Consider the following 17,619-nt stretch of genomic DNA (forward strand, 5'->3'; position numbering starts at 1 on the left):
CCAGAAAGCAGAGCATCAGCTCTGCACCAGCAAGACCAGGACAACCCTGTGACTGGGGGGCACTTTCTACCCCCTTCCCTTTTCTCCATGACCTGTCCAGATCCCTGGCCAGGAAGGGCAGGCTGGGGCAGCACAGGCTGGAGCACAGCCCAGCGTCAGGAGGGAAGGTGGCTGCATTGCGTTCAGCGTGGAAGCCTCTGTTGTGCCGCTGCTTGCAGCCAATTCAGTCACAGCTCTTTATTGCTTCTCTTGGCTGCTGAAAATCTCATCAAGCTCCATGTGCAGCGCTGGCAGCATTTCTCATCTCCTGCCCTCTCCCATGAGACAAGGCACCCCAAACTCCACGGAGGTGAATCAGCACACTTCAGAAGACCTGGGCTGAAAAAACTTCCCACACCCTTGAGTACATGGATGGGTCCAGCACAGACCTGGGAAGGTGTGCCAGGGTCTGCCACGAAGAGACATGGTGTGAGGGAAAGGAAAAGCGGTGTGTTTCTGGGGCCACCACTACAACACAACAGGGCAAGGAAAAAGGGCTCTCCACATGCAGCAGCCCTCTACCCCACAATGGGTGAAAAATCAGGAGGGAAAGTGGCTCCGCCTCTGCTGTGTTACTGGGGCACATGTGAGGTGAGGTCAAGGATCCCAGGCCAGCAGCAGAAGCAAGTGATACTTCAACCAGAGCAACTGGAGGCAGTGCCACCTAAAATTGGGGTCTCTGCAGGCCTCAGCAAAACATGGAGCTGCGATGAATGAGGCAGGGTCTAGGTCTTGCTGGGCTTGTGCAGCACCCTGCACACTGGAGCGCTGTTCTCAGGCAGCACCTATATATGCTATTGTAACATATTAATGACTGCGATTGCCGTGGCCTAGTTTCTGTCCACCTGTGTCACAGGTGGCTGGCCACCCCACCCTGCTGCGCCCTCGTTGTGCAGTGCCTGGATTGCGCCAGCTCTGGACAAACTTGTCTCCTCGGGTAGTTGCAGCCAGGAATAGACCCAGTGCTGCAGGCTGAGGGTGAGCCAAGAGTGTCACCACCAGTCCAGCACCTGAGATGCAAGCCACACCATGACACATCTGGAGTCCTTGTTTATGGGACATTCAGGAGCATCCATGTGGATACCCTGTAGCCTGGGCTCTCATGAAGAAAAGCCAGCACAGGCACCACCTCACCAAGCTCCCTGGGGAAGCCCTGACATCCTCCTCCTATCCCAGTTGGAGACTTAACTTTCCCCCATGACTCCGGGCAAAGCAGCATCCACCCTCCCTCCCCACCACCTCCCACTTGGGAACCTGCCTCTCCAGCCAGCTCGTCTCATGGCAGACAAATCAGGCCCTGGGCTCTGCAGGATTTCTGCTGGCAGAGTGGGAATTGGACCAAAGGGGATAGATCCTCTGTGGGAGCTGTTGCATGAGATGGGACCTTTCTTTTGCTCCCAGATCAGCCATGGCCCTGCCCTAGATCTGCTCAGGACCTTCCCCTTGGCTTGAATCTGGGCTGGAAATGGAAATGATTTTATGCATGTATTTGTACAACAAAGGCCAGCTGCTCCCTGTGCTCTGGGCACCATGCCATCCTCACCACTCACATTATCTCACCCAGGATGTGATGTCCTCCCCTCTCCTTTTCCTCCACCTGCTCAGCCTTTGTGGGGACTAAGGTCTCACTAAGACAAACCTATGCCAAGAGTTCGAACATCCTGAAGGTTGGGGGAAACCAGTGTGCTCCCAGCATGTTCTGCAGAGCCATGCGTTGAGGAAAAGGGGTAAGCAGAGGACCAATCCCCCACGGGAAATCTCTGCAAGCAGTGCCTTTGGCCTTTGCTGTAGGAAGCAAGTCCTGGCTGTCCCCTGTCAAACAATCTTGCAAACCAGGCAGCTGCTGCCTGCCCTCATGCCCTCAAATGCCATCCCGTATGACGAAGTGCAGGGCCTTTGGGGCTGTGGGATGCACCAGGAGGCCTGGGAGCATTCCTGAAGGTGAAGGTAATTAATGTCTGTGTTACCACCCAGACCTTGGCTTTGATGAGGCCCAGTGCTTTGCTGATGGCAGCTCCATGGCCAGGATGCTGAGAGCCTTCCCAGGACGGGTCAAGCAGGAGCTCTGCCAGCTCTGGGTCCCACTGGGGGCAATGTGAAGTGACCACCACCTCCAAGGCCTTATCACTGTGATGCCAGACAGAGATGATGGGGATGTGCAGCCCTCAGAGGAACAGCTTTGCACCACTAGCTGTGCCACATTCCCTCTCTAGGCCACTGGCTCCAGTTCACTGGGGAAACAGCTGCTTGGCTTTTTCTTCCCTGTTCAGTCTGGTTCCTTCCGGACTCAGGATATTTTGGGCACTTCTCTGTTCCCAGTTACCCTGGGTGGCATAGGCGGTTTCTCAGGACTTGCTTTCCTCTGGAAGCTGTAGAAGCTGAGAAGAGAAAAGGGGAAATACCAAGACCTTTATTTAAGACCCACGTATGAAGAGACTCAGGACTCCACCAAACCCATGCACTCCATCAGCTGTTAGTGAGAGCCTATGAAAAAGAGCTGTGATGTTTGGGGCCAGCCTATAGGGTTGGGTGGAGCATTTGGGGGGAAGTAATATAGAGGCCAGCGCAGTGAAGGAGGTGCACGGTGAAGGATTTGCTTAGGAGACAGCGAGCTGCTCCACTCAGGCAGTGAGAAAGACTGCAGCCACAACATGCCACCCCTGCCACAGGGCAGACAGGGTGCTGTGGTGTGAAATGTGTGGGTGGAAAGGGCAGCCTCTAGGGCAGGAGTCTGGAGCAGATCTAGCCTTTGGCAGAGGGTAGTCTGTGAGCCTCACTCTGCTCATCCCAAGAGCCTGGGCAGCCTCATCCAAAGACAGAGGCCGTTGTCCTCTAGTGTGTTCCTGGGGGGAGACCCTCGCCAGCACCATGAGCGGTTGTCCCAGCCCTGCTGTCAGGCAGAGGAGCCAAGCTAGCATGTCCTGTCCAGGACTGTGAGGCTGTGCAGGGAGAGGTCACGATGAGCTAGTCTGTTCTGAGACATTGCTTCAAATCTCTCAGTTCCTGCCTCCTGGGCTTAGCGAGGCTCCCTGTCTGAGAACCAGGATGGAATGTGCAGAAGATGGCTCTGGGGACAGGAACAGCTGGATCAGATGTGGAATTGCTCAGAGGTCAGAGCTGGAAAACCCATTTCTGAACACACCTTTATCAAACCAGACCAAACGCAGCATTCCACGTTCCTCCGGGCTTACTCCACCCTGCTTGCAGCTGCAAACTGCTTATGTTCAATTTTGTGTGCTAAAAATATTTTTCTGGGTGGTCAGCAGATGGGAGGGTGTTGCAGCATGAGATCGAAGGGTCACACAGGGGAGTGAGATTGTATTCAGGGGAGAAGTAGGCTGCAGCACAAGGCCAGACTGGCATGAGCCACGCGGGTTGGGGGCTGTGGGCTGGCTGGCACTGCAAAGGACAATGTGCCAAGGCTGCAGTGCCAAGGCAGAGTTGCTTGCTTGCATTGGGTCCATGCACCTGGGGAGAGGGACATGGTGGGGGGAGGCAAGCATATATGGACTCAGGAAGGTGGGGAGATGCTCATGACATAGGACAGACAGCAGGTCCTGCTCCCTCCTCTGGAAGGAGCTTGTAGCAGCCCAAGGCAGAGCAGAGGGGAAGGCAGGGTGGTTACCCAGTCCCTGGGGCCTGCCGCATGTCTGCTCTGCACCCAGGAGAACCCTACTGGGACCCATGCACCCTGCTAGGTGTCCCCCTGTCACACCTCCGCTCTCAGCCCACCCATCTGATCTGTGAGAGCCCAGGACAAGGACAGAGCTGGTGGCTTTGTAAGCCACCTTGCCAGCAAGCCAGAGATGACAGCCACGAGCAGCTAGTGCCACAAGAGGGAGTCCCTGCCCGGGCTGCTCTGCTGGCTGGGTGACAACAAAGATGCCCTAGTGCTGTCCCTCTCCCAGGCCAGCACAGCTTCCTGCAGACCTCCTAGATTGTTTTCTGGGCCCAGGACAGACTGCGATAGCCCATCATGACCAAGCTGTCACTCTGGAGGGATCCCTCTGCACCCCAAACTTATTGGGGCTCCACTTAACCTCCTTCTGCCTATAGATTTGGGGTTCTTCCCCCAGCTCCGGGGGAGACCTGCTGGAGGGACCAGGATGCCTGGGTTTTATCATCTGGGAAGGGCCTGGAAGGCTCCTAAGTTCACAGCTCTGGACACCTGAAAGAAACCGTGACTGCTCCCCTGCTTTGGCTTTCCGGAGCACAGGGTGGCACAGTGTAGCAGCCCGTGGGGCTGAACTGGGCTCTCTGCAAGCACTGCCTGGCTAGAGGAGCATGACAATGTAGGACCGCTGCTTGGGGTAAGGCACAGGGCTGACAGGCATTGCGGGAGGCAGGACCATTGCAGACCCTGGGGCAGGGCTAGATCTCAGAGGATGAGGCAGCTAAAGGGCCCAATGAGACAGCATGGCCAAAGGCTGGGTATCGTGTGCTGATTTGGGGTGAGGAAGGCCTCATGGCAGGGCTCAGAGCTGAGCTCTGTCTGAGATCCTGCAGGTATTTTCAAGCTGGTGCCCTGCCAGAAGAGCCATCGGTCCCTGCCCCAGTGACGCTGTAATGGTACCGGTCTCGAGCATTGCCGCAAGCCTGCCCCTGCCCAGCCATGGGCCCTGCTGATACCAGCCTCAACCCATGGGCCAGCCACCTGTCCTGTCCTGGCTTGACTCATCCCCACCCCCGTAGAGGTGCTTGATGATCTCCAGACAAGTCTCATGCTGGGCTCCCTTCAGGGCAGGGTAGAGGATGGGCCCCAAATATGTCTGATATTTGTGAGGAAGGATACAGTAATCAAGTTTTCTGTAGGGGAACGTGGTGGACATGTAAGAAGCACTCTCCACAAAGTCCAAAGTCCTCAAAAGCCACAGCTACTTCTCCTTTCCTTGTGGGTTTGGGAATGGTTTTCAGGCCTGAAAATCCTTCCCTATCAAGAGTAGAATTGATGCTATATTGCAGGTAGGTTTGTCTTCTTATTCTGTCTTCCATCCAAAGGTCTGAGTCCCATTAGTTCACTGGTGATCGAATTGGACCTTCAGGAAACAGCCCTCCAATTATGTTTATGATGATCAAATCAACATCAACCCTTTTGAGAGGAAAGTATGTGGGTGGCTAGCAAAAATGTACATATCCTCTGTATGTGTAGCAGGAAATCCATATTAGAAGGTATCTGAAACATTGTTTTGGGATGACTTTATGGGAGTCAGTCTTGCTGCAAGGACTAAAGCAGCATATGTGGAGTGACCACAGCCCTCACCTGACATGCTCTTGGAAGCCCAGCAAGTGGTCTCATGGAACTAGAGCTCATCAGCTCCCCTAAATCATGCCCTGCAGAGTTTGGATTCTTGAGTTGCTCTGTGACCTGGCAGCCCTTGGAAACCTCATCCTATTTGAACTCTGCTACGTGGATCCCATTGAAATAAGTCACCATCAATTAACTAGCAGCTCTAACAGTAGACTGTGAAGGAGCTAGGCATATGAATGAGCAGTGTGGCTTTCAGTACATCCTCAGCACTGTGCTAGTGCATGTTATATGCTAAGAGAATGAATCTTTAAAAATGGTAAATTTCTGTGAAGGAGGAGGCCAAACACAGATTTCTAGGCCCCAATGCATTTAAGGACAGGGAAAAAGAAAAGGAATATGGATCTCAACTGCAAGAGGAAGCCTCTTGCATCAAATGCATTTCCTAAGTTTGGTCATTTTCCTTCACTGATTTTGCTTCTTTCTTGCAGCAAAAAGAAGCAGTGAGTGGGTCTACATTTTACTCTGGGATTTTATGATGCCGTTACCCAGTAAGTTCTCACTGTGGCCATACTCCTGGTCCTTGCACCTCTTCTGGCTGCATGCACAATCTCAAAGGCCAGGGACCATCCAACAAAACAGAGAGGGCCTGATTTTGTTTTGCTGCTCCTCTCTCTGCAAGTTTGCTAGGAGGCTTTACCCCATTCATCTCACAAACACTGTATGGGAGAAGGCTGGACTTGATGTACTGATGTTTCTGAGCGGATAATAGGAAAGACCCAGCTTCCAGAAACCCCTCAAGGTCTCTGCTGTGCTGAGGCAGTGTGGGCAGATGCACCAAGATGTCCTGTGGTGCTGAGGATGGTGGTTCCTTGGAAAGGACCAGCGCTGAAGCCCCAGCTGGATGATGGAGAGCACCATCACAGCTGGATGGCAGGGAAGGTTTGGAGGAGAGGGCAAACAAACCACATCTGGCTCATTCAAGAGCTTTTTCAGGCCTGGAAGGAGACAGGAAAGGTCAGATTTGCTGCAGGTGGGGCTCAACAGGAGGATTCCTGCAGCTGTGGTGGTTTAAGGTAACAAGTAGGGAGATTTGGGGGCACAGGTGATACAGTATAAGATCAGCTGACTTAGCTAAAAAAAAAAAAAGTGCATACATTTTCACCTGCAGTGTCTTGTTACCAGCTCTACCAAGAAGCAGTGAAGTCTAGGTCAAACACAAGTCAGAAGGTATTGCTGTCTGTTGAATGTCTTTACATAAAGTATTGAGAGGAACTGGGAGGAATGGGGGAGTAGAGTGTGATACAGGGGCATTGGCTGGTTTCAGCCATGTCATTTCAGTGAAGAAACTGGGGACCTTGGCTAGAAACTATTACGTTCTGTAAATGGCCTGTGTGAGGTCCATGAGCCTGAGCAGTTGTGCTGTGAGATGCTAATTCTCGTGAGACACTAATACAGATGGGATGACCGGCTTTGCATCAGGCATGAAGCAGTGTATAAGAACTCTTTCCACTGTTGAATTTCAAGTTATGCTTCCCATGTAATTTCACTGTGTATGCTGAATGGCTAGCAGCAATTTCCCTCCTTACCACAGCAAGGTCTTATGGGATATCTGGGGGGCTCATTCACAGATGTGATATATTCCCTGAGGGTGGGTCACAGGCAGGTGAAAGAGGATCCCCCCTCCCCTGGCCCTTGACATCCACAACTTGATTTCTAGGGAGAGATGAGTGTAGTAGGTTTGAGAAGGTTTTGGAGATTTTTGTGGGACCAGGATTATATGATGGCTGCCTGAGATAGCTTGGGAAAAGGCTGGACTGGGTGACCAGGGAGATCAAACAAGCCCTGTACTTTGAACACGATGCCTCTATGCACACAGGCAAGGAAAGAAAGTTGCTTTGATGCCAATGGGAGGCTTTCTGACCAAAGAGGAAGCTTCTTCCACCACATGCAGTTTCCCTACAAGGCTGTTTCATTTCTGTGTCTGCACCTTGGTTGTACTCGGTTACCCAGATACCTTTCCTGAGGGGCAGCGAGTGGGACGGAGACCTCAGTCCTACCCTGGGGCTGCATACTAGCATGGCCCTGCGAGGGCTGGCTCTGGCCTTTCTCCTGGTCCTTGCACCTCTGCTGCCTGCACAGGGACAGAAGGATCCTGGTCGAAAAACTCAGGGAGCAGCTAAGGAAGTAGGTAAGAGATGGTTTCTCCTCTCTCTGCAAGAGAAGGTTTTGCTGCTTCCCTCCCTACAAGTCTGCTATGCAACTTTACACTATTTGGCCCACAGCAGCTGTGCTGGGGAGGGCTGAAACTGGTGCCCACGTAAGTCCCAAGACAGTTGGGCATCAGTCAGATAGTAGTGGGGTGAAGCTGTGTTTGCAGGTGGAGGGCAGCAAGCCTTAGGGTACTGGGAAAGCCTCTGAGAGTGTTGGGGCCATAATATGCCTCTGAGGAGCGGCTGGTTTTCCCAGGAGTAGGAGTGTGTGGCCTTCCTGGGGCCATTGGAGCAAAGTCCCCATTACAGGGGTGATGGGTGCTAGTCCTCAGCAAAGACCTCAGGAGCTGTAAGCTGAGCCACTATGTCAGTGGGGATGCCTAGTTCCAGTGGTGGGAACTATGGTTTGGTGGGATTGTTCTTTAATAGTCTTATTCTGCTCCCCACCAGTGCTGGGAGGGTCAGGGGCACATCCCAGGGCTCTGCCTCATTCTTCCAATGGAGACTGTGTGCTTTCCCCTGTGCTGTGCCCTGGGCCAGCCAGTACCTTTCGAGGTCCTCAAGTGGCAGAGAAGTAACAGTTTCTCTCAGCACCAGCAGCTGGGGTGCCAAGGGGGTGAGTCATTGTCTCTAGGGGGAAATGTGAGCAGAAGTGGCTTGGAAAGTCATCCTATGGCACATGAGTCATGTTAGCCATCTCTAGTGGCTGGAGGGATGCTGCCCTTCTGGGAACAGGCAGCTCACAGCTATCTGTAAAAAGGGCAGTGTGAAGTTGATTTTCCAGGTCTCACCAGCAATTCCTGCCACTTGCTCCCATTCCCCACATCTCATCCCTCATGAGCCCTTTCAGTACTCACAGCTCTCTCCTTCTGATGCCTGGGGAATGGAGGAGACTGTGATGTGTTTGGTAGTGGCATTGGCTCTGAATCACTGGGGGAGGTTTCTTGGCTCTGCAGCAGTAGAGGAGGTGTGGAGCACCGAATTGTGGTTCTCCCTGTTGCCCTCTGTACTGTGCAGCTGGCGCCTGCAGCACAGAAGGGGGCCAGAAGAGTTTGTGGATTATGGGTAGCCTAGGAGAGCTCTAGGCAAAGGCAGAGCTTGCCTTCATTTACATGAAGAGGAAAGCCCTGGTGCCAGGCCAAGCCTACAAAAGGGCTTTTGCTGCAGTTTGTGCTCTTCAAGTATCATCAGGGAATTAATCCACCTTCCACATGTCTACCATAGATGTATGCATTTCCCACTTTCTCTGCAAATCCTGTGTTCTTGCTGTTTCATGATAGCTATGAAAAGCCAAATGATCCACATGCGTTTTCTGGACCAGATCTAAACAACAAAAGCATGAAAAGCTCTGCTTTGGTGACGTTACTTGCTGACAGTGCCTATGGCCTAGTGTTGCTGACCTTCCTCTCCTCAGTGAGCTCTACATAAGACAATTTCATGCTCCCGTTGCTCTCGCTTACTTTGTCCCCTCTTGTCCCTTGGCCTTCCCAGCTGCTTCCCTACAGGCTCCTCCTGTTGTTTTCTACTTCCTTTGTAGCTCAGACTATTTTTTACTGTGTACTATTGTATTTCAGGTCATCATCAGCCTCATGACTGAGCCAGGCTGTGCTCTCACTGCAAACCCTGTCCTCCTTGTGTCTAAGGGTGTTTCTGCAGAGCCTTTCATATCATACTTTATCACAGGGACAGGCAGCCTTCTCAACCTCTTTCCTGACAATTAGCAACAGGAAATGAGTCCTCACCATGTGTGAAAGTCTGCTTCTTGAAGTGTGTTTCGTTTTGCTTGCAGAGGGACTTACTCCATGGTGGCTGATATCCCTGGTCAAATGGTTGGCCGTGGGGAGGTAGCCCACCCTCTACTGTAGGGAAGGCTCCCTGCCTCCCCTCCCCTTTAATCATGGGAGAGAGGAAATGTTCATACTGGAGATATCTAACTAAACACACACTGAGTCAAGGGCTGATCGTCTGTCAAGGCTTTTGGCTGTCACAGTGAAGTCTGTGGTCTGAGGGTGCTAGGAGTCATCCGGTTGAGGGGGAAGAAGTGTCCACGCAGAGGCATGTGACAGTGCAGGGTGGGCAGGCGCGCCTGCAGGAACCGTCCTGTGCTGCCCCTGCCATGACTGGGGTAAAAGCACTGGGGGTCAGTCCAGGGGCCTGATCCTGGTAGGAGCTCATCCCTGCAACCCCTCTGAAGTGAGGGGCCTGGCACCCCTCTGGATGAGCTCCCATCACCCCACAGATGCTGCCAGAGCCTGGTGAACCCCAGGCCTCTCCCTCATTTCCTTTGCACACAGGAAGTTGCAAAGCCCCCTCCAGCTGGGACCCCAAGCTGCAGTTTACCCCCAACAAGACCAGCTATGCCTTGAATGACTTGGTGCAGCTGAGTTGTGCTGGGGGCTACCAGCCATCAGTCCCTGTGGTCAGATGCATTTCCAACAGGAGCCAGAGCTCGTGGAACGAGACCGCCACCTGCGAGGGTAAGCACAGCCCCACGTCACCGTGTCCCAGGGTGCTGGGCTGGCACCAGACCCTCTGTGCTGGCTGTCCCAGAAAACTCCTTCCACCTCCCATATACTACCTTCTTGTGCTGCAGCTCAGCCCCCTGCTCAGCCAAGCCGGTCCCCTGTTACGTCTGCTCGTTTCCCTGAGTATGGGGATGGACCGATCTTGTGTTTGGGGGCGGCTGTCCTGACAGACCTGCCAGCTTTCCTGACCTCCTTTGCCTCCCGTGGGAACCCCCGACCAGGCCCAGAGTAAGAAGACGTCTGCTCTCCTGAGGGCTGGGCTGTGTGCTCTGCTATGTGCCCTCCTTGCAGCCTTTGGGCTCTCAGACAACCCTCTTTCCTGGTCGCTGCAGCCAAGGCTGCCACTGAGGATTATCACATCCCCAGCCAGCTCTTTCTGCATCATGAATAGCATGTTCCAGAAGGCCTCTGCCCTGGCTGGCCCATGCAGTGGCTGTGCTAAGAGGTTATCCCCAAGTCCCTGCAGAAATCTCTGGGATTGCTGCCCCCCCACAGTGTTGCTCTCCCAGCAGATCTTGGGCAGGTTGAAGCCTTCCATGTCTGCTTATCTGGAGACTTCCTCAAGTTGCTCTAAGCAAGGCTTTGTCCATGTGTTCACCTAAGGAGGTGGTGGGGACACACTCCCACCATGATGACACGCTTACTGGCCTCTCCCTGGTCATGGCCCACAGGCATCAACCAGTCTGTCAGCTGTTGCCCATTTCATAGGAGCTGTAGACCCACAGCAAGCCCCTTCCTGGCCCACTGGCTCCCACCTCTTCTCTATGCAGCGAGATGCCAGCAGCCCCAGGGAGACCCAAGGCTCCACTTTGCCCTGGAGCAGAGATTTTATGGGCTGAATGAAGAGCTGCCACTGAGCTGTCCTCCCTTCCCCACACTGAGCATCCCCCAGGCCCAATAAAGGGGCTGATGCTTTCTCTCTTGCAGGAAAGTGCCCCAAACCCCAGTGGGATGAACGCCTCTGGTTTTCTCCAAAGAAAAGCCATTATGAACTGAATGAAGAAGTGATGCTGACCTGCCCTGGAGACCTGGAGCCATCCTTCACCCAGGTCAAATGTACAAGGGAATTTGTGCGACTGAGTGCTGGAAAGCCAATATATAAAGATGCTTGGTGGGGGAGGAACAGCACAGGCGGCTGGATCCACACTGGGAGGACCGTGGTGTGTACCAGTAAGTGATGCAGCAGCAGCAGCTCTTCCAAGTCCCCTCTCAGCCTTGACCCATGGTGGCCAGTCATGATGCTGCCTGGCTGAGTTCCAGGCATGCCACAGTCCCCCCTTGCTGCTGTGTTTCCTGTGCATGCTGGTGGAAGAGGCCGCCAGGGTACAGGAGATGACTTCCCCACAGGCGGGCAAGCTGGCATCACCCGTGGTCGTTCCTGGGGAGGCCAAGCGTGGGCCCCCGCAGATGTAGCACCAGGGCTTGGGGCAAGATTGGAGGCTCTCACTGAGGTGCTGGCTGAGGTGCCCTGTTCCCCAGTGCACCTCCTGGTGCCACCCCGGAAGGTGCAGGTCTGCCTGCTCCCGTGTTGCCTGCCTGCCCGTGTAGCAGAGGGATGACTCCTGGGGCAGGAGAGCGATGGCCTCCCTCAGGCGCTGGTGGGTGTGGAGCTGCCCTGGCACGGCAGAGCTCGACCACGTGTGGGGACGGCTGTGCGTGGCAGTCCAGAGCACAGGGGAGGTGGGATGGGGAGCCACCCCACATGTTACATGAGCCCGTGGCTCCCCGGGCCTGCTCCCTGCATCTTGGGGCAGGCAGGGCAAGGGCAGGAGGATGCACCAAGGTGGGGTCAGCCTCTGTGCAAGGAGTGCGAAAGACAACAGGGCTCTTCAGCTGGGCAAGGCTGTGGAGGGGGTGTGCTAGAGCCTGGGGCGGGTTGGGCTGCTGCTTCAGGGTCTTCTTCCTAGCAAGGTACTAAGGAGTGGGGAAGGTGGCAGGACCAAAGGAGTCAAAGGAGGTGTGTCCTTACACGGTGCAAATGGCCCCAGAAAACTCTTTGGTGTGGGATGCAGAGAGGGTAAGGCGTGTCCATGGCTGTGAGTGCAGAGCAGGGAAGCAGGGATCAGTTGCTCTTTGAGTGCAGAAGGTGAGGCTGGATGCACGTGTCGGCTTCCCTTCTCCCTTTAGGGGCTGGAATCCGTTGCTGACACTCCCGTCATCTACCGTGCTGCACCTGGTCAGCTCCCCACTCTGACTGCCATTTGCCCGCTTCTCCCTTCTGTTGCTCCTGCAGAAAGATGCCAAAGGCCCCAGTGGGTCTTGAGTTGCTTTCTCACTGTGGCATTGAGGGAGCAGGAATGTGGAGGAGCAGAGACCTCTCCCATCACACCAGGAGCCTCCTCCCGCAGGAAGTGATTGTGCCAGGAAACTCCCTGCTGCAGGATGTGGTAGAGGGCTAAGAGTGTCCACGGACACAAGGGCAGAGCAGAGAAGTGGTCAGTCCCACTTCACGTGCACGAGGAGAGCCATTTCCCACCAGGCTGGGCTGAGTGGTCATGTCGGGACCAAGGGGTGTGTCACTTTCCCCTCTCCTTTTGGGAGCTGGACTCCATCACCGGTGACTCCTGATACCCCCATCATCTCCCCACTACCCTGACCAGCCCACATCCTCTTTTGCCTCTGCCAGAAACATGCCAAAGACCCTGGTGGGATCGAAGACTCCAGCTGGCACCAAACCAGGCAACCTACAAAAAGAATGAAGAAGTCATGCTGAGCTGCCCTGAGGGTCTCCATCCATCCTTCTCCCAAGTCAAATGTTCAGAGACTGTCCAGTCCATGAGTTATCCTGAATCCATTAACCGAGATGTGTGGTGGGGGAGAACTGGCACTGGTGGCTGGATCCGCATTCACGGGCCCGTGGTGTGCATCGGTAAGTGGGTCATCAGGAGGTGCCTCCTCTGCAGCCCTGTGCTCAACTCGTGCCCCCTTCCTCCCTCTCTGAGCTTCTCTGGGCAAGCTTTGTGCATTGCACGGTTCCCTCCCTGGTGCCCAGAGACCCACATGCTGCCAGCTCCCTCTGGCCTTTCCTGGGAGGCCAGAGGGGAGCAGTGCAGGCCCCTTCTCTGCCTCAGCTCCTGCCTGGGGATCTGGTGTGGGAGGGCTCCTCCCCCACATTGTGTCCAGAGCTCCCTCCCTCTCCCTCCTCATACTGTGCCAGGGAAGGGTGTCGCCCCCTCCTTCCCTTGGCATTCCCGGCTAGGCCAGCCTTCTGCCCTGCTAATGCCTACACATCTTGTCGGTGCAGAGGAATGCCAGAAGCCCCAGTGGGACCCCAGGCTCCTGTTCTCTCCAAACAAGTTGTTCTACCAGCACAACGAAGTGGTGGTGATGAGCTGCCCTGAGGGGCACGGGCCTCCCCCCATGGAGATCACTTGTGTCAAGCTAAATCCAAGCTGGGAATACCCAGTTCCTCCTGCCTGGCACATGAGGAATGGCACAGGCAACCTGCACCGTATTGAGGGGAATATGACCTGTGTGGGTAAGTGAGGGAGCAGCTCCTTCGGTTACTCTCGCACTCTTGTCCTTCCCGGGCAGGGAGAGCAGCGTGGTCTGTGGCCTACAGCAGTAGGGCCCTGTGCCCAGGGAGTAGCCCATGCCTGGGCATTCGCTGCAGGGAGAACCGGAGCTGTTCCAGCAGAGTGCCTGTGCTGGCAGCAGGAGCCAGTGCCCCACCCAGCTCCCACTTGCTCTGGTGCCTGGGCTTTCACTCACCTCACCAGCGTAAAGCCTGCCTGCAGGATGGTGCTGTGCTGGGGCAGAGCCTGGCAGCGTGTCCAGGTGAGAGTCAGCATGGGAAGGCCATAATTTTTCCCAGGGGCCAGTGCCCGGAGGTTCGGCAGCTGTAGGAGCAGTGCCCACAAGCCCAGGAGGAAGTGTGGCCCCTTGTGCTCTACCCTGCCTCTGAAGGATCACTCCAACCTCCCAGCTCCACAGGTGTGAGGTGAGAAGGGCTCCCTTTGTTGCTGCTTGTGAGCTGTGACGGTGCCCAGCTGGGACATGCTGGCCTTTGATTTCCTCTGCCCTCCACCCCTGAGAGCTGGAGCCAAGAAATGATGGTAGGGTGGTGCCAACAGCAGCATTGGAAGAGGCATCAACAGGTTGACTGTCGCTAGCTCACAGCTCCAGAGGGAACATGATAGAAAGGAAAGCAAAAGCCATGGTGGGAGCTCCAGCTGAGGCTAGAGCCGTGATTTGGTAGGCTGTGGCAAAGCCTGGGCAGTGGTGGGCCCCATGTCTACATCAGCAGCTGTATCTCCTCATAGCCATGTCCTGTCAGATCATGCAATGGCTTTGAACCTGAAGTTTGAATGAGTGGGGACAGGCCCCTCAAGCAGCAGGAATCAGCCAGAAAGTCATGCCTGGCTTCTTAGCACACCGTGATCCCAAACTGCTCCTGCTCCCCAACTCAGAGACATGAAGGGACTGCATGTCAGTCAGCCTCATGCTTCCTCTTCCTCCCTGCTGGGTGGGCAGCAGGGCTCTCTGACTGCAGCATCCTTGCAGAGGCAGGAGGGGAAGGGAAGGAAATGATGTGCTTGCAATGTTTCCTTCACAGAACTTCTCCAGGTTGTCCCTGGGACTCTGGAGGTTTCTGCCACCAGCATCAAACTGAACTGGACCTGCAGGTTCCCTGACGCCTGCCAGCACATGCGGGCCATGTGCCGTTTGGCCTGGCCTTCCTCCCCTCCCTGTGAGGCCAAGGAGGTCACGGGAGAGGAGATGCTACAGGGCCAGAAGGGAACATTTACCTGCCCCCCTCTGCAGCCCTTCACTGTCTACAGTGTCACCATCTCCTTGCCCCCCAGCACGGTCCTGTACACACGGCTGGTCAAGACAGAGGAAACAGGTATGTGCCTGTGTAAATGTAGTGTAAACATGCTCTTCCCTCTGCAGCTCAGCCCGAGCATCTGCCCTCTGCAGTGATGGTCCTTGGATGAGAGGCACTCAGAGCCTGTGGAGATTTGGGGCAGGAGCTGTGCATGGCCCTAGAACAGAGCACATGCCCTCCTCACTGTCATCCTCTCCACCACACCACTGCTGTTCCTGATGCCACAGTACCCTCTTGGGGTTGTAAAGCCTACTTGGGGGGTCAGTTTGCAGCCTGTCCCCTGGGCCAGGAGCTGCCTGCATCCTGCTCTGACCTCAGACACATTGCCCGGTCCAGTGCGTGACTCTGTCCTCCTGTGTTTCCAGTGCCGGACAAACTGGGGAAATTGTCTCTGGATCCCAGCACGGGGTTCCTCATGTGGAACGCTCTGCCCTCCTGCAAAGGGGAGGTCCTTGGATACCAGGTATGAGGGTACTTCATACTCAAGGGGGAACTCCCTCACGTTACCAGGTATGTCCCACCTGGGCTACCTTGGACAAACACACTGGGGAGCAGTGTAAGCCCACATCCGTTGGATCTGCTCAGCTCTATCCTGCTGGCCATTCTGCAATGTCAAGCCCTGGCTCTCTGGGGCAGGAGGCTGCTCCTGCAGCCTTCGTCCTTTCTGGCTCCATATAGTGTAAAGCCCACTCACCCCCACCCCCAGTACTGCAGGCCAATGCCTCACATTCTCCCTGCTCTTGCTTCATGCAGGAAAGACTCTCTTGGATGCTTTGTTCTTTCTCAGCTCTCCCACAGCAGCAGAAGCACATACATCAGTTTTCAACTGTAGATTGGGAAGATTTTGGACCCTGATGGGAGAGTAGGGTGCTCTCAGGGAATCTCGCCACCTGCAGATGACTGCCCAACAGCTCCATGCAGAGGAGCTGGTGCCAGGAACTCTCTGCAGATCTGTGCCCCTTCAGGTGCCCTTGGAGAGCTGCCAACACAGACAGAGGCAGCACAATCCCTTGTGCTGATGATGTTCCCCACTCTGCCCTCTTGCGATGGGGACAGGTTCCCTCTTGTCGCTGACCAGCAGTAGCAACCCTGCTCCACAGAGCTGCCCTTCCCCGGAGTGAGAGGTCAGTGCTGCTCCCCACCAGCTCTCTGTCCTTCCTCTAGCTGAACATCACCGCCAGGAGAGCACATGATGGCAGTTTCCTTGAATTCAAGCAGCTGATAGTGAATGCATCTGTCACTCAATACATGCCACCTCGTCAGAGACCTGGCAGCAAATACGTGGTGACAATCCAGGGCCTGACAGCAGCTGGTGCTGGAGATGCATCAACCCTGGAATTCCTAACGTACATCTCAGGTAACCGTCTCTCTGCACTGGGTCTCCCTCAAGTGGCCACAGTGCGAATGCTGAGGCTGGAGCATCTTCCATAGCTCTCTACAAGCTAACTCTGTGCCCAACAATATGGAGAGAAAGAGTGTGGGTACACAAGGGCCCTACTCAACCAAGGGCTACAGTCCTGCTTCCATTGAAAGCATATCCTGGCCCCCAGAGCCAGTGCATTGCATCATCTCCTGTTTGTGACAGCAGAGCTGGCCCAACTCCTCCACCTAATCCAGGCAACAACTGAGAGCATATGGGAAGTGTCTGGGAATCCCAGGCCACAGCAGACAGACAGAAGGGACAGTTTAGCATCCTTTCATATGAGCCGGGAGCTACAGCCTCAGAGCTGGGAAGTCATGCCTACAAGGCTTTTTCCTAGGTCCAGCATGTAGCTCCCACAGGAATGAATGGTGTTTCTTACCTTATGGCCCCTGAATAACACAATCCCACCATAGAAAACACTAGTCCCTGCATCAACGTATGCTGGTGGCTTGGGGCTAGACGGTGCTAAGGCTGCTGAGCCAGAAGGGCTGTGTGCCCTGGCTGGATCCTGGGTTGAAAGGGCTTCCAGCCCCTGCGCTCTTCTATGGGAGGCGGGTCAAGTCCTCCTGCTCTGGAGGCTCCTTTGCTCTGCCTTGCCTAGAAGACCTGAAGGCAGGGCATGGCTCTGCCTCACTGCCTGTCCCTTGCAGCAGCCAGGATGGCAGAGCCCAGACACGTGTGCACACACGTGCTCACACCTAATGCCAAGGGTGAGGGCCTTCATGGACCCATGCCCCAGGCTGTGACACCTGCTCCTGGCTCTGTGTTAGTTGCAGGGCAAGCCCCGGCCCCATGGCCCTGGACTGCGGTCACAGTGGTTGCTGCGCTCTCAGTGTTGGTCTTCCTGTCTGCAGGGATCCTGTGGTTTGTGCTGTCCAGGTGAGTGGCTGGGGGCCTGGATCACTGCTCTGTCGCAGGCCTTTGTGTGCTGGGGGGCAGCTGGGGCTGGAGAGGGTCCTCTCCTCTGCTGCTTCCACCCTCTGGGTGGCATGGATGCAACCAGCTAGTCCTACCCTGGCTTGTCTGTAGGGCTGCTGCCTGGGGCTCATGAGTGTCTTCCTTGGGGCTGGGGCAGGGGCCAGAGGCACTGAGAGACCCCGTTCCCTGTGGCTCTTCCTGCCACTGCTGCCATCCCTCGAGGTGCTGGTGGGCCACTCTTCTGCCAGCTCGTGGGAGGCCAAGAGCAGAGGGGTGCGAAGCCCTCCATCCCTCTGCTGCTGGAGTCGGCAGGGCCCTGGGCCATGTCAGCCTTGCCCCTCTCAGAATTGCCCTTTGTCTTCCCAGGAAAAAGAAGGCCTTGCCGAACAAAGCTGAGGAGGAGCATTACACAGGTAGGAGCCTGGGGC

At 55.2% G+C, this 17,619-nt stretch overlaps 1 protein-coding gene across 1 annotated transcript; it reads left to right on the forward strand.

Annotated features, from left to right (window-relative positions):
• The first annotated feature begins 7,363 nt into the window (after positions 1-7,363).
• LOC135325089 (uncharacterized) lies at positions 7,364-16,281 on the forward strand. The gene is made up of 5 exons (XM_064502566.1): positions 7,364-7,475; positions 12,649-12,891; positions 14,578-14,868; positions 15,216-15,313; positions 16,015-16,281. Exons 1-5 carry the CDS (start codon positions 7,364-7,366, stop codon positions 16,279-16,281), a joined length of 1,011 nt encoding a protein of 336 aa, XP_064358636.1.
• Positions 16,282-17,619: the final 1,338 nt, after the last annotated feature.

This window comes from Dromaius novaehollandiae, chromosome Z, assembly GCF_036370855.1.
Source record: "Dromaius novaehollandiae isolate bDroNov1 chromosome Z, bDroNov1.hap1, whole genome shotgun sequence".
Taxonomy (NCBI): domain Eukaryota; kingdom Metazoa; phylum Chordata; class Aves; order Casuariiformes; family Dromaiidae; genus Dromaius; species Dromaius novaehollandiae.